The sequence below is a fragment of the Otolemur garnettii genome, unplaced genomic scaffold (genome assembly GCF_000181295.1).
Source record: "Otolemur garnettii isolate 467f Iridium unplaced genomic scaffold, OtoGar3 scaffold00157, whole genome shotgun sequence".
NCBI lineage: Eukaryota > Metazoa > Chordata > Mammalia > Primates > Galagidae > Otolemur > Otolemur garnettii.
The window spans coordinates 1,853,694-1,870,283 of NW_003852552.1; the positions used below are offsets into that span (position 1 = coordinate 1,853,694).

At 37.3% G+C, this 16,590-nt stretch overlaps 1 protein-coding gene across 2 annotated transcripts in view; it reads right to left on the reverse strand.

Moving 5' to 3' along the window:
- DIAPH2 (diaphanous related formin 2) overlaps window positions 1-16,590 on the reverse strand; it is a 909,107-nt gene that overhangs the window by 669,607 nt on the left and 222,910 nt on the right. For both annotated transcript variants that reach the window (XM_003799864.3, XM_023519127.1), the window contains exons 6-8: window positions 4,960-5,034; window positions 4,807-4,876; window positions 250-386 (exon numbers count right to left, since the gene is read on the reverse strand). In XM_003799864.3, the coding sequence (XP_003799912.1) occupies window positions 250-386; window positions 4,807-4,876; window positions 4,960-5,034 (282 nt within the window). The remainder of the gene's footprint in view (window positions 1-249; window positions 387-4,806; window positions 4,877-4,959; window positions 5,035-16,590) is intronic.

Consider the following 16,590-nt stretch of genomic DNA (forward strand, 5'->3'; position numbering starts at 1 on the left):
AAACCAACATCTATTTATTCACTTTAAATCCAACTTTGAAGAATTTCCCATTAGGACTCCTATCTGTTTAAAGACTGTTTTCACAATGTCAACAAAAAAGAGAAAATATAAATAGGAAAAAAAAGTCAAACAAAAATTTTCTAAAATTAAATTTTGTTTTCATGCAAGTTATCCACAGAAAAGTAGGACTTATTAATTTTTCAAGTGTCATTTTCCATGCAGCAAATATAATAAGATTGCAATACTTACATGTTCTCTTCTCCAACAATGCAAATAGCAGAAAGTATTTTTACTATTTCAGTCATCATGTTGGGTTGTTTCGGGTCAATTGCTCTTGCCAGTAACAAAAGGCTTCTTTCATCTCCCAGAATCCTTTGTAATCCAAACTAAAGAGGAAAAAACAAGAAAACTTTCTTTTAAAATGTCTATAAAACATACCTTTCATTTTTAAAGAGCAATTTACAATGATCTTCCAAAAACCCACACCTCCAAAATGCAGTCAATTTGCCTTTGCATTTTATGTGAAATGACTGCATCTTAGAATTTTTGCCCCTTGATCAGATAGGATCTCCATTTGCCTGCCCTAAAAATAGGGGAACAATCAGTATTTCTTCAACAAAGAACATGTTAAGTACATAATGATATGATTTGCAAAGTACTTCTATGTCATTGGGTCTCCCATATGTTTGCATAGAAACTTAAGGTGAACAAAAAGGGTAAAATGTTAAAAATAATAATACCTATTTTGTATACTATATGCCAATTAAAGAAGCAATAAACCTCAGTATGGATTTTCTCATTCCGTGATCTCCTCAGCTTCCTCATTTCAGGCGCTGCACTGCATTACTAAGCTATGAATCCAAAGAAGTGGCACTTGGGTTTTATTAAGTGTCAGAAGTTAATAAGCAGAGAAGATATATTTTATTTTTTAGGCATTAATATGTGTGTGTGTGGTGTGACACCTGTGGCTCAGTGGGTAGGGCACCAGCCCCATATACTGAGGGTGGCATGTTTGAACCCGGCCCCGGCTAAACTGCAACAAAAAAATAGCAGGATGTTGTGGCAGGCACCTGTAGTCCCAGCTACTTGGGAAGCTGAGGCAAGAGAATTGCCTAAGCCCAGGAGCTGAGGTTGCTGTGAGCTGTGACGCCAGAGCACTCTACCGAAGGCAATAAAATGAGACTCTGTCTCTTGAAAAATAAAAAAAAGTGTGTGTGTAGACACATGTGCAAACAGGCTAATTTTAATAAGAAATGCTAATTAAGGCTTACATTACATTAAGATGGCAATATTTTCTTGGATCTTTGTTCCTCACAATATTTCTCAGATTTCTTATAAAATATATTTGCTTTGTTTTATACTCAAATAGTGAAATCCAACAACATCTCATAGAAGCAAAATTTCCATTTCAAGCTGACTTTTAATAAGCACCAAACATATTAATAGTTACATGCTTCCTAATTTAACATGTAAAGGAATATGGAGGGGCAAATGGGGAACATAGCTTAAGCTCTTAAGTATGACTTACCATAATAAGAAAGAAAATACATGGAGAGAAGACAAGACAAAAAGAGGCCAGGTGTGGTGGCCCATGCATGCCTGTAATCCTAGCACTCTGGGAGGCCAAGGCCGGTGGACTGCTTGAGCTCAGGAGCTTCAGACCGGCCTAAGCAAGAGGGAGATCCTGTCTGTACTAAAAAATACCTGGGTTTTGTGGCAGGTGCCTGTAGTCCCAGCTACTCAGGAGGCTGAGGCAAAAGGATCACTTGAGCCCATAGTTTGACGTTACTGTGAGCTATGGTGCCACAGCACACTACTGAGAGTAACAAAGTAAGACTGTGTCTCAGAAAAGACCAGACCAGAACAAGCAAAAGAAAATGAGAGAGACAAGATTAGAAAGAAGAAAGGTAAGTATGTACAGAGGTGCACAGTAGATAACAAAAAGGAAATAATACAAGTGAAAAACACATTTGTCAAACTGAGAGATGATTACCATGTAATCTCCAAACTTAAAATAACAGCTTTTAAAAGCTGTTAACTAAATTAGAATGAGAGTGAAATCATTTAACTTTTAAAAGTGCTATTTAATGTTTAAAAGTAATTTTTTAATATATAGAGACATAGTGAAAATAAAAATGAATACATGACAAATAGATTTGGAAAAACTACCAATCCAAACACCAGAGCAATGTCACAGTAATTGAAGTTAAGAAACAACGGGCTGCATTTTATGATCTTATTATTATGTTTACTGAGTAAGGCAGCGGTTCTCAACCTGTGGGTCACAACCCACAGGAACTGTGTTAAAGGGCCACGGCATTAGGAAGGTTGAGAACCACTGGGATATGGAAAAAGAGTTTTCAATTTGCAGTAGATAACCTCCAAACTTCATGGGGCCAAAAAAATTGATGTGTAAGTCACTTCAGATGGAAGTTTTATCCCTTGATTGGGACAATTTAATCTAACATGAAATGGATAGATCATCATGTATTTTCTATTTTGAATGCATATTTTATACCTATTGTTTCACATGTCTATAATTTTTTTTTTTGAGACAGAGCCTCAAGCTGTCACCCTGAGTAGAGTGCGGTAGCATCACAGCTCACAGTAAACTCCAATTTCTGGGTTTAAGCAATTCTCTTGCCTCACCCTTCCAAGTAGCTGGGACTACAGGTGCCTGCCACAATGCCCAGCTATTTTTTTATTGTAGTTGTCATTGTTGTTTGGCAGGCCTGGGCTGGATTTGAACCTGCCAGCTCTGATGCCTTAGCCACTTGAGCTACAGGCGCCGAGCCACATGTCTATAATTTAAAGACCCACTTACTCATGATCTAAGCAGCTATTTGTAAGACATTAACATGTCCTAACTAAAACTTAGCCTCAATTTAGAATAATCTAGGTCAAATCATCATGCTCTTCCAAACTGCTAAACACTTAAGAAACTATGTGTCAAACTGATCAATCACCACTTAAAAGTGCTCATAAGAAAGTAAATCTCAATGAAAATCAGGCTGGGATAGGGGAGGGGGACAGGTAAATTCACACCTATTTGGAACAGTGCACACTATCTTGGTGAGGGGCACACTTATAACTTTGACTCAATTTGTATAAAAAACAAAGTATATAAACAAAACACATGTACCCTCAAATATCCTGAAAAAAAAAGAAGCTATGTGTTAACATATTAAAGTATCTCTGTCTCTTTTTTTTTTTTAGAGACAAGTCTCATTTTGTTGCCCTCAGTAGAGTGCTATAGCGTCACAGCTCACAGCAACCTCCAGCTCCTGGGCTTAGGCAATTCTCTTGCCTCAGCCTCCCAAGTAGCTAGGACTACAGGTGCCCACCACAACACCCAGCTATTTTTTTTCTTTTGGTTGCCAGTTTGGGCAGGGTTGGGTTCGAACCCACCACCCTGGGTATATGGGGCCAGCACCCTACTCACTAAGCCATAGGCGCCACCCTAAAGTATCTCTTGTGAAAAAAAGATTTTTCAGAAAATCTCACTAATACGACTTTCTCTAGTGACTATTCACATCACAATTAGCATCCTGAACAGCTGTGACAGTTGACAATGCAAATCCGTAAGAACTCAGAACAAAAGCTCCAAAACCAAATTTTACAGACTGATAGCCAGAGAAGTCAAGTAATTTTCCAATGGCCACTCAACTTATTAGTGGCAAAACATGAATTATATCTCCTGATTTCTAGTACTGTTCTCTTTCCTTTAGGTCACTGTTTCCCTCAATTGAAGAAAGATATCTATCCTGAGCTGTGGAGAAGCAATGTTCATTAACTACTTTCTTGTTAGGCATAAGATTCCATATAACCTTATAGCCAAAGACTAAGAGCACTAATACTGAGAAATTCTATACTAGTAGTGATGTGAGACTTTTTGTAAGAAACTTCCAGAAACAGCACAGTTAGTATATTCTATGCAAGAGTCTTCTGTTCATGAACAAGCATCCATTGCATGTGCTGATAACATTCTTTGCTGATACATGTGAGTATAATACATAAATTCTTACCCATAATTCTATATTCTTACCAAAGACTGCAGATTACATTGGTTTTAATCTTATTGCACTGGTTATTAATAGCTTTATGTCACATTTGGCAAGTTTCTGGTTGTGATATTTATTTATACTAAATATTCTGAAATTATTAAAATTCCATGTAAAGAGAATTATATAAGTAAATTAGTCAATCATATTTTCTTTATAGGTGCATAGAGCAGATTGTTTCTAAGACAGTAACAAAAATAGTTTATAGAAAAATTACTGTAACTTCATAACCTGAGTACAGACTACTTTTAGAAGAAAAACCATTGTCTAAAATTCATAAGGTATCTTATAATGTAACTGGTATTATACAAATACAAAAAAAAACCAAATCCTGCTATCTTCCAGACATCTCTTTTAGGTATGTTAACTCACTGACATTAATTGAAGATAAAATAAAAAGAAATCATGATCTTACAATGTTCTTAGCAAACAAGTCAAATCATCCCATCATTTTTCCTTTTCAATGGAATGAAAACTCTCTGTATGGAGGAGTATTCAACACATGACATTTAAGTATTCTTATTACCCTACCTAAATTGGGAACAAAGCTAGTATGTTTGGAAAAAAAAAAAGTATTTGTGAAGCAAAGTATTTTATAAATAGTATTAAATGAAACTTATGATTTGCATCATAAAGACCCTTTTGTAAACTGGATAAACACCCACTATTTTGTCTGTTTCATATTTTCCTACTATCTGGCAAGTTCTCACCTTTTGTGACAAAGGCAGAAAGAAATACTAATTACCTTATTATTCATAAATGCTTTTAGGCACTGAATAAGTTTATACTGATTCTTCTTGTCGATATTTTCTTGCCTACGTAAAAGAAAAAAAAAACGTATTATGTTGTGCCTATAAATTTTCCCCTTGGTGACTTTATTCTTAATGTTTATTCTTACTGTTTTTTGTCCAGAAGTTTTTCCAGCTCGTCCAGTAACAGTCCAAGACCTTCATGGCCAAAGTTGTTAACCCAGCTAAGAAATAAACAAACAAAAATAAGTTTGCATATTTAAAACATTAAATATTCCAAATACAATCCTGTTTTTCAAATTTTATAAGTCTGTCTTAATATCACTTGTTCTCTCTTCTCCTCCCATTGCTTCAAGTATTCTCTGACCAGGTGGCCTCCAACTACAGCCCCCAGGCCACATGCAGCCCACCGAGGACATTTATCCGACCCGCCAGGTGTTTTTGCCACCGCTGCCTGTCCTGCTTAGCAGCCAACTTGTCCCGGGGCCCACAGTCCGGCCCTCCAAAGGTCTGAGGGACAGTGAACTGGCCCCCTGTTTAAAAAGTTTGAGGACCCCTGATTCAGTCTATAAGGATAACTCAGTCATCTTTACCTCAATCCCTGACTTCACTCCATCTTCAACTGCACATCACATAGCACTGCCTTGGCTGTTTCACCAGCATAATATACTTAAGGTTGAATTTATAAGCTGAATTTACTTCCCCCTATCTCTACTCCCTAAACCAACTCCTCCACTCTTCCATAGTCTATTATTAATATCACTACTATTTGAATACTTCTGATTTGAAATACTAGCATAAGATTTTGATCCCCCATCTCTTTCACCTTTGTACTTACTCTGCTTATTTTCAACAAATATTTGTTGAGTGTCTTCTAACTGCCACGCATGTTACAGGTGACAGAGATATGTAACAGGCAAGAAAAAAAAAACCACTAATCCTGTACCCTCATGTAGCTATCTGGAAAGAGGTAGACCGATGATGAACAAATAACTATATAATGAATGTTAGTGTTTTTGATGCACTGATGAAAAATACACCATGGTAAATGGAATAAAAGGAGTGGCAGGATGCTTTCTTTTTTTTTTGACTCAGAGTCTTGCTATGTCACCCTCAGGTTTAAGCGATTCTCTTGCCTCAGCCTCCCTTATAGCTGGGACTACAGGTACCCTCCATAATGCCCAGCTATTGTGTATTTATGTGTGTGTGAGTGCGTGCGTGTGTGCATGCGTGTGTGTGTGTGTGTGTGTGTAGCAGGCTCCGGCCAGGTTCGAACCCACCAGCTCTGGTACACGTGGACAGCGCTCTAACCACCGAGCTATGGACACCGAGCCAGGATGCTATTTTTCAATATGTGATCAGGGAAAGATTCTTTGATAAGGGGGTATTTGAGCAGAGATCTGAAGGAAGTGACTTTTCCAGGCATAAGAACAAACTAGGTTCTGAGATGTTAACAATAGTAATTGGAATGTTATAGGAGCTGTGAGGAGATCAGTGTGGCAGAAGGCTTGGAGAGTAGCTGGAGATAAAGTTCCACGTATGGCAGAAGGCTGGAAAACTGATCACACAGAACTTGCTTTGACTTCCTGGCATCCAGTCATGAATATTCTGCTTCTAGAATGGCTCCCCCAGATGGCCCGCCCTTTTTTTTTTTTTAGGGGCTTCACTTTCTCACCCTGGGTAGAGTGCCGTGGCGTCACAGCTCAGAGCAACCTCCAGCTCCTGGGCTTAGGGGATTCTCTTGCCTCAGCTTCCCGAGCAGCTGGGACTACAGGCACCGGCCACGCCTGGCTATTTTTTGTTGCAGTTTGGCCGCAATCAGGTTTGAACCTGCCACCCTCAGTATATGGGGCTGGTGCCCTACTCACTGAGCCACAGGCACTACCCATGGCCCAGGCTTCCTTTTCAGTGTCTTTGCTAACATTCTAATTTAGCCCTAGTTACCTGTCCTTTAGTGTGCATGGAGATTCCCAACTTGTGTCTCCACAGCTCCATTCTTGTCCTTTATTCATTTAAGAAAACACTGGATAAACTGCTCTTAACCGCAAGTTCCCTGGATGTCCAGGGAAGTTTCTGTACAGAAGACTGTGATTAAGAGTAATTTAATCCCATGTTTTGTAAATCCTTTAGTCCACTGTTCTAATCTAGCCTCAATCTACCTTTCTAGCCTCAGGCCATAAAGCACATGAAATTAACTTATTCAATTTTTATTGGATAAAGCATCTTTCCGGGAGTCCTCCCTGTACTTCCTTGTGTTAGTTCATTTATTCTTTCTTCCCTGAGGATAACCCCAAAGTCATCTCTCCCAATCTTCCAGGCTTAAATTGGCTGTTTTAAGCCATTAGTGTTTTTCTTCTCTAGCCAAAAAAAGAGTTCTTTCTCTTTCAAATCCCCATATAATCTTTAGCTCTTACTGCCTGCATGTCTTACCCACACCCCTCAGGATGATAAATTCTCAAAGACAGTTATATGACTTTATTCATCTTTCTACCTACCGTTGTGCTTAGCCACGTGGCTTATATATATCTGCTAAATAAATATTTACATTATATATAGTCAACACTAAATAAATATTTGCTAATTTAAGTTTAATTAAATTTACTTGCCTGAGTGGTTAAGAAAATAAGCAGTCTCATACTTCCCAAGAACTTCATAAACATAAATCAATACATAGCAGGCTTCTGTTCAGCAATAATTAAAATCTATACTCTATATATTTAAACCACATCTATATTTCCACTCTAGCCTTCAAACTATCCATTTCATATCTCCCTAATGTAGAGCTCATCAACAAAGTAGAGGCCTAAATTTCTAAGAGAATATCAGGCAGAGGCACCAGATCACTGCCGAAAATATATTCAAAAGCAGCTCATATTCAGAACCAATCATATCCACAATATAGACAGAAGCTCGTTTTAAACAAATTCTGCTTTAATTTCCATAAGGGAAACGAGAAAAAAAAATCAATATGGCATTGTAATGATAATTGGCAGCAAGTTACTATTCAATTGAGGCATGTAATCATCCAGTGCAATGAGCTATTTTCTCTAAAGACTCTCAATAATCAGTGGGGTGGTAGAGGGATAAGGGGATATCAGCTCTAAGTATAATATACTGTATTTAATCTATCATAGAGAAAAATCAGCAGATATAATTACAGCACAAAGTACCCTACAGCAACCTTCACAAAATAGGAATTCTGAACAAATTCAAATATATAGCCTCTAATATCTGCCCTAAGATTTGGTACGATGAAATAATGTGTCATTGCTTTAAATTGAACACTTACATACTGTTTTTTAAATTCTAAATTTTATTCATATTTTCTTGACACCCAGTGCAACTGAAATTATTAGGGTTATTTCTTTCTTGGTCTAGAAAAGTATTTGATACAGGAATGTGATTTATATTTTTTCACTTGAAATCAGTCACACATCCCAGATAGCTTCAAATTATGCAGGTTTTGGTGCCTTGACTTGATTCAATGAAAATTAGTAGAGTTCTTAGAAAAAATATGATACAATCTGGAAACTTAAGTGTGATGGGACAGGGCCCATTGATTACAAACTGGGCAGTCTTAACTGAGAATATTTTAGGTCACTGGGTGAGGCAGAGGCCTAGTAAGTCTTCAGAACTTTTAAAGCAGACAGAATGGGAGCCTGAAAGGAATCAGTTGCCAGGGAGATAAAATAATTATGATGTAGCATGGTGACACTTAAGAGGTTAAAAGGAAGGGGACACAACTAGAGATAACCCTTTTTCTCTTGCCAGAATCATTTCTCTGTCTTTCAGGAACCAGTTTATGGCTTTTAATCAAGCACTTAATGTTTCTCTGTCTTTCTCTCTTTCCCACTCTGTCTCCCTCCCTCTCAATATATTGATTTTAACTAATACAAAAGTAGGCCATGAAATGATGAAGCAGTTTAAACACAAAATGTTGGCTACTGTATGGGGTTAGGAATTTTGGCAGGGTAACACAAGAAGCAGTAATAAAGTCAATGGTTCTCGAAGTGTATACTCCAAACCAGCAACACAACATTATCTGGAAACGTATTCAAAAGGAAAATTTAGGGGCTCTACCTCAGACCTGCTGAATCAGTACCAGGGACGGTAGGGGGCAGAAATCTGTGGTTTACCTACACTTCCAGGTGATTCTGATGCTTTCTCCAGTTTGAGAACACTGGCCTAAAACGATGGTTCTTAGGGGAACCTTTCTCAGGTAGGACTCAGGCTCAGAACTCAAGACACATTCTCCCAACCGTTCTAGGTATGCTCATTGCCACAGGACAGAGATCAGAAATTCAGTTGAAGCAGGTATATTGGGTACATTTTATGGAGTATGCAAACTCTAGACCTAAGTTATTCAGTACTAATTGGAACATAGATCTACTGTGTGAGAATCCAGTTGATGACCAGATTTAAAATCAGACTCAGGAACCAGAGATGATGACAAATAAAGACATAAATTTTTTTGTGATATCTCATTCCTGAAGTAAGAAATTGAAGATGTCGAGCTTGGGCGCCTGGGTTGGTGCCAGCACATGGCCTCCACGAGATGGATGCTCAGAAGCTGGGAAAACACGCTCTGACTACCTGGGCTGTGCCAGTGCAAAGTTCTGATGCTGCCTAGAACCTGGGACAGTGCCCAAGTACTGGGAAAATGGGCAGGCGCCTCTTCTTCCTTCAGATGGGCCTGTAGGCAGCGCGGGGCATTCGCACGACTGGGTGTGCAGAGCGTTGTACTACCCTCCTCTGCCGTGTGCACATTCTCAGAAGTGTATCCACCATCTAGCGTATGCACCCAAATTCATGTTTGAGCTGTTCAACATCCATGTGGGTTTCCAATCTTGAGGATGTACTCTGATCCCTGTCTGTCTGCACACGTGTCTGTACTGGCTGTTCGCATAGCTCCAGGTGTGCTCAAACACGTGCACTCTCCAATCTTCAGTTTGGAGGATCCTGGGTGTGCACAGACCCATGAGTGCAAGCCCCGCCTTCGCAGTCTGTGGACAGCTCCAACTATCCTGTTTCTGGCCTGTTTGGGATTGAATTGCCCTTGCCAGGTTAACATATCTCATTTTATTTATTTATTTATTGAGACAGAGTCTCACTATGTCGCCCTCAGTAGAGTGCCATGGGGTCACAGCTCACAGCAACGCAAACCCTTGAGCTCAAGAGATTTCTTGCCCCAGCTTCCCAAGCAGCTGGGAACACAGGCACTCACCACAACGCCCAGGTTCTGTTTTGGGGGGCTGGGGGGATGAGGTCTTGCTCTGGCTCAGGCCGGTCTGGAACTCAGGAGCTCAAGCAATTCACCTGCCTTAGCCTCCCAGAGTGCTAGGATTACAGGCGGGAGCCACTGTGCCTGGCCCTGGGTTTACACATCAAAGCATAAACACCTCCTGAAGCACCTTAACATTGCTTAAAAAAAAAAAAAGAAATTGAAGTTCATCACGAACCTTAAATTTATCAGAGACAAAGGAGATGCAGAGAACACTGAAGAACCAAACAGAAGAAAAACTGGGGGAAGAAAATAATCTTTTTTTCCTTCCTTTGTCCTAAGGTATGATTCACAAACAGTAAAATTCATTATTTTCACAAATCTATAGTCACTTACACAAACAAGATATAGAACATTTCCATCACTCCAAAATATTCTCTCCATCCCCTTTGGAGTCAATCCCTTTTCTCTATCTCCAGCCCGGTGACAACTACTTATCTGATTTATGTCCTTATAGCTTTGCTTGTGCCAAAACGTTCTCATGAATGGAACTGTACAGTTCACAGCTTTTTGGAACTGGCTTCTTTCACTTGGCATGAATATTATGATATTTAACCATTTTGTTGCTTGTATCAGTAGTTCAGTCCTTGTTATTTTATGGAGATAATACAAATTTGCTTATCCATTCATTAGCTGAAGAACACTGCAGTTGTTTCCAGGTTTTGATCATGTTGAATAAAGCTAATATAAACATTCATACATAAGAATTTGTGTATGTTTTGATTTCTATTAAGAAAATACCTAGGGATGGAATGGCTAGGTCTTATGGTAAATACATTCAACTGTTTGAAAAACTGCTATCCAAAGTGGCTATTCTATTTGGCATTCCGCCAGCAAAGTATTAGAGTCCCATTTGCTCCATCATTTTCAACACTTGATATTGTCACTCTTTTTAAATTAAGCCATTGTGAAAACTGTTTCCAGGTAAAGAAACTGAGAAGCAAAGCAGTTAAGTAATTTCCCAACCATCACTCAACAACTAAGAAGCAGTTCTAGGATTCAAACCCACGTTTGCTCCAAAGCTCATGTTTATTTCAACCACATCCTTAGAAATTACTAAAACAGAACTACTACCAATTTTCTATAACACCTGGCTAATGGTGCCACCAATACCTCAATGAAGAAAAATTAGTGGTGTCATAGAACTATATTGAATTGAATATAGAACTATATATCTATAATTCAAGACACAAATATGTTTTCATTATTTAAGAGCTTAGTACATTAATTGATAGGATAAGTACTTTTTAACCCATGTTTTTATTGTCTTTTAACATCCTGAATTTCATAAGAAATCTAGCAAATACTGGTTGAGGAAAGATACCTGGAGACTCCAGCTAAAATTTTTCATTAAAATTTAGGTAAGGCAGCTTATCAGAAAGAACAGGACCAAAATGTAACTTATACTTTCTTTTGGGGGGTGATGGGCCTATATAATCCACAATCTCACTGTTTTTAGGTATTAACATATTGCTGACTTTACGCTATCAAGTTACATAAGTTAAAGAGTGTTTTGATATGCTATACATCCGAGTTTATGGTGACTTGTCAGGAAAACAGGTAGAACAAATGGACCACACAAACAATATCAACAGAAAGACCACCAGGAGGATAAATGTTTGAGTAAGCCAGAGGAGAAGATTAGATTTGAAGACTGAAAAGGAAACCAGGAAGATTATAGTGGGAATAAGACCCACAGAGACAAATGTTTTCTAACCATACATATCAAAGGTTTGGAGGTATCTAGCACAGATTCTAACATCTGGTATATTGCTCAAGAAGTTAAAAATTAAAGACTTTTTCTCAAGTTTACGCAAAGAAAATATTCCACCATTAATCAATGGACTATGCTGTGGGATCACACAGCTGCATGGTTAGATGTATAATAAGCCTTAGAGGAAAATAGATTTAGGTTCTAATCCCATCTCCACATATTATGGCTGTGTTAGATTTTGACTTAAAGGATGTACAAAAACCTCTTTGGAGGAGGGAGGGCATTTGGTGGCATCTCATCTAAAGTACACAATGCAAAAAAGGGTATATTTCAAAACAACTAAGAGAAAATTATAAATTTCTTACCACAAAAAATAAGTGAGGTGATGATTATGTTAATCAGTTTGATTTAAGCATTCCACATTGTATGTCAGATCATCATATTGCACCCCACAAATGTATAGTTATGAATTCATTAAAAGTTAAATATTTACAAAAACCCTTTGATGAGGTCAGTCTCTGACCCCCCAACGATATCGACTCTCTGAGCTTGTTTTCTCATCTTCAAAATTGGGATGAGAATAGTACCTATACCTTGTAAAGTCTTTGTGGCTATTAATGAAATCCATGTTAACATCACAGTAAAGCTAATATCAAGATATTTTTGAAAATGTTAAAAACCAGCAATTTGGATGCTCTTTGAACCTTCTATTCCAAAATGCAGTACACAGTTTAAGCATAAATCTATCCTTTTCAATAATATTAACACTTAATTTTTCCTCATCTAATGAAAAGTATATTCCTTTTATGAAATATGCAGAAGACTCTAAACTCAGATTTCATCTACTGGTTGATTTAATTACGTGGGCTTGATGGCATATGCCTATGGTCCCAGCTACTTGGGAGGCTGGGGCAGCAGGATGGCTTGAACCCAAGAGACCAGCCTGGGCAACATAGTGAGACATCATCTCTAAAATAAATACATAAAATTGAGACTTCATAATTTAAATATCTGGTGCTCATATTACCTCACATGCTTTCTTTCTTTAACTTGTCACTATTCAATTATGTGTATACTTAATTCTAAAGGTATTTAATGCTAGCCAGTTGACATCAGAATAGATATCAAAATTACAATGGTGGTGGAAAAAGAATTTATAGTTCACAAATAATCCTGATGGTAAAAATTATATCAAAATATATTAAAATTTTAAAACAAAAATCTATCCCAAAACTTCAGAAGTTCTGAGGTCATTATTTTTAAAGGACCCACTTACACTTATCAGCATAATCAAAGGAAAGAAAATCTTATACTTAATGAAAGTATCAGAAGATTCACTTAATCCTAAATCCAAATGACAGAAAGCTTCTTCCTTCTCAAGCTCTCTAGGGCATAACAAAATGAAGAGAACTCTCTATAAATGTACCTACTGACAGAGGGATTAAGATTCTGCTCCCTCACAGATCCATGTAAAAGACAACCCAAAACCTAAACCTTTCACCCACGAATTAGAGATTCAGGCTATGGATTACTTAGTTAACATTTCCTTTAAGTATAATTCATAATCAACGATAGAATGGATAGATGATTTCAGTACACTATGTATAATACAGATACAATGAGCCATAGTGACTGCATGTCCATTTATGATTACGTTGTCCAGATTTACGTCTGCCTTCCAAAAGGGTTAAAGCTAAAATTAGAAAGTTTTATACCAAGTCCCATAAGCTATAAAGGCAATTGGTCTCATGTGAAAGAGTCCAATATTAGTCATATCACCCCTTTATCACTGTTTGTACAGTGCTAAAGGCTAGTATAGAGGGTTATGTGTTCTGTACAAAAGATTTTATTTCTCTCTAATGGTGTTCTATTCCCATGCGTAATTTTATACTACAACCCCAATCGCTGGAACATCAAATAAAATGAATGATAGTTCAGAGTTTATTGGAGGAGTTCAGAAAGTAGATAAAATTATAACACATGAAACAACTAATTTGAAGGGTTGAAGAGATTTTAAAGACTATTGTAAATAGTGCTTTTTATTTTTAGAGGAAAAAATTCTTTTTATAATACCTGTGTCGCCAATGTAATGTTTTTGAATGCAACTGAAATCAAACCTTAGTTATAGACACTAATGGAAAGAAAAAGAGCTTGGTGATTAAAACCAATCTGTAACTAAACACAAACAGTATCATAATTCAGAACAGAGATCAATATCCCCAAATAATAGCCAAGAAAAATTAGTATTTTTAGCACCTTTAAAGGATAATTTATTCAGCTATCTCAACATCATAGACAGGTCCACTGTTTGTATATAAATATATATCCATTAAAATGTTTAAAAATAAAACTAAAACAACATGGATTTCTATATGCTCTGACTGACTTGGTCTTAGCCCAACAAAAACATGTACTATACATCCACTCAGATTTGTCCTCATGAAAGTAAACACAATAGCGTTTCACATTCGAATGTCCTTGCAAACTATTCACCATGGTAGATTAATGCATGAACTATCTCTGACCAATTATAAAATACCTAGTTGATGTCATACTGCCATTTCCAGACATTTGTGCTTAAGCCTTTGAAGCATGACATTTGCTGAACGTTTATTTCACCTGATTCATAGAAAGGTTGAATACGTCAATTTTTCAGCTCTGCCTTTCAGTGGTTTTGACTTCAGTGTTGTGATAGATTGCAATTTCCTTAAAAAACACCAAAGAAGACATTCCATCTTTCTCTCTGGCTGCATTTATTCTCTCCATCAGTCTCAATGGAAAGATCCTGCTCTGTTTCATGCTACTCACACATTTTTAAGAGTTCCTCACAAAAGAGGAAATGTGTACTGTTTCTAATTGCCTATATTACACAAAAATACATTTTCCCTTACGTAGTAACAAAAAATTATAAATGCTCAAATTACATATAGAAATCTCTTCAGGGTAAAAGCTTAAGTAAAATATCGAAGGATAAAAGTTCCTTTAAAAGGATGGAAGTTCCACATTCATCAACATCAATTTCTTAATGTGTCTGAATTACTTTGGACATGGCTTAAGAAATGGCTGAAGTCCAAATCTGTTTAAATGCCCAACTGGCCAGACAGTAAAAGAATATTTTCTTCCCTAATTCCTTTTAAAAAGTATTATTGGGAAGTATAAGAGAAGGTCTTACCCTGTAGTAATGATGGCAGAAAAATTAACAAATATGAATCAAAATGAAAATAGATCCTTCAGTATATGGAAAACAAGAAGAAACAAGGGGAAAGAGCATTCCAAATATTCAAGCAAAGGCCAGTCATATTTTACTTCACATCTTTCAAATTGTGGATATAAGTATGCGAGGACACTCGCTAAAGCTGCCTTGTTCGTGATACAGCCAGTCAAACTTAGAATAAAACGTTAACTTCCACAAGAAAAATGTATTGGTTTATTTTCCTAAGCTAAGTAATACAGTTAAAATTCTATCACGCACTCCACAGGACGTCCAATTTCTTTCAGTTTAGGAGAATTTTGTTAAAATGAACTTACTCCAAGAAATCACATTCCTAATCTGTAAGTCCTGGAAATTAAACAGAGCTGACACTGAGATTAGCTGCCATAAATCAGGTAAGTAAGAAGTTATTTGAATGTGATGAAGAAAACAGAGAGGCATTAGCACATAGTACCAGCACATATCCTTTTTTCCTAAACCAATTTGCATATCATACTGTCTGATTCTGGTGGGCAGCAGAGACGTTAAATGAATTTTCCTTCACAGTAACAAGGGTAAGGAGAGTTGAAAGGGTAATTGCTATTTGATGACTGAACAACAGAAATGCAACCGTCCTTCTCACCTACCAGGTGCGGTACCAAAAAATACATAGTTAAAGATTCATTACGGTGTATGATAACTATGTAGACAAAGATCAAAGAAATTTAATGTTCACAGATACTTTTAGCACAGCAACCAAATCTAAAAAGAATCATTTTCTTGGGTCTTTGTTGTGGATGTCAAAAGAATTTTAGCAAATCCAATTGTTTTTCTTCTTAGAATGTGATCTATAATGGTAATGGTTTGAGTCTTTTCTGGTTTATGTTTGAAAAATATTTCAAAATAGAGCAGAGAGAGGGAGGTACAGAGGGAGGGCAATGGGGAGGGGGGTCACAGTGTGTGACACACCTTTTTGGGCGGGACACAATTATAAGAAGGACTTGATGTAACACAATCAATGTAACCTGGTTCTTTGTACCCTCAATGAATCACCAACAATAAAAAAAAATCCCTTCCCCCTAAAACTGAGGAAGATACTGTGGAGACTATGGATTCTTCTGCATGCAATATGCATTTTTAACCATGGTTAATTATTTCGCTTACTAGTTTGTTGTGTTTTTTTTGACAGGAGTCTCACCATGTCACCCTTGGTAGAGTGCTGTAGCATCACAGCTCACGGCAACCTCAACTTTTGGGCTTAAGCAATTCTCTTGCCTCAGCTTCCCAAGTAGCTGGGACTACAGACACCCGCCACAAAGCCCAGCTATTTTTTTGTTGTAGTTGTCATTGTTGTTTGGCAGGCCTGGGCCGGGTTCAAAACCATCAGCCTGGTGTTGTGTGGCCACGCCCCAGCTGCTGAGGCCAAGCCACTTAATAGTTTTTAATTGACAAAAAAGTATATGTTTTTTGATATGTATATATGTATTGAGAAAAGGCTAAATCAAGCTAATTAACATATGTATTACTTCACATACTTATCATTTTTGTTGTGAGAACGCCTAAAATCTACTGTCTTAGCAGTTTTCTTTTCTTTT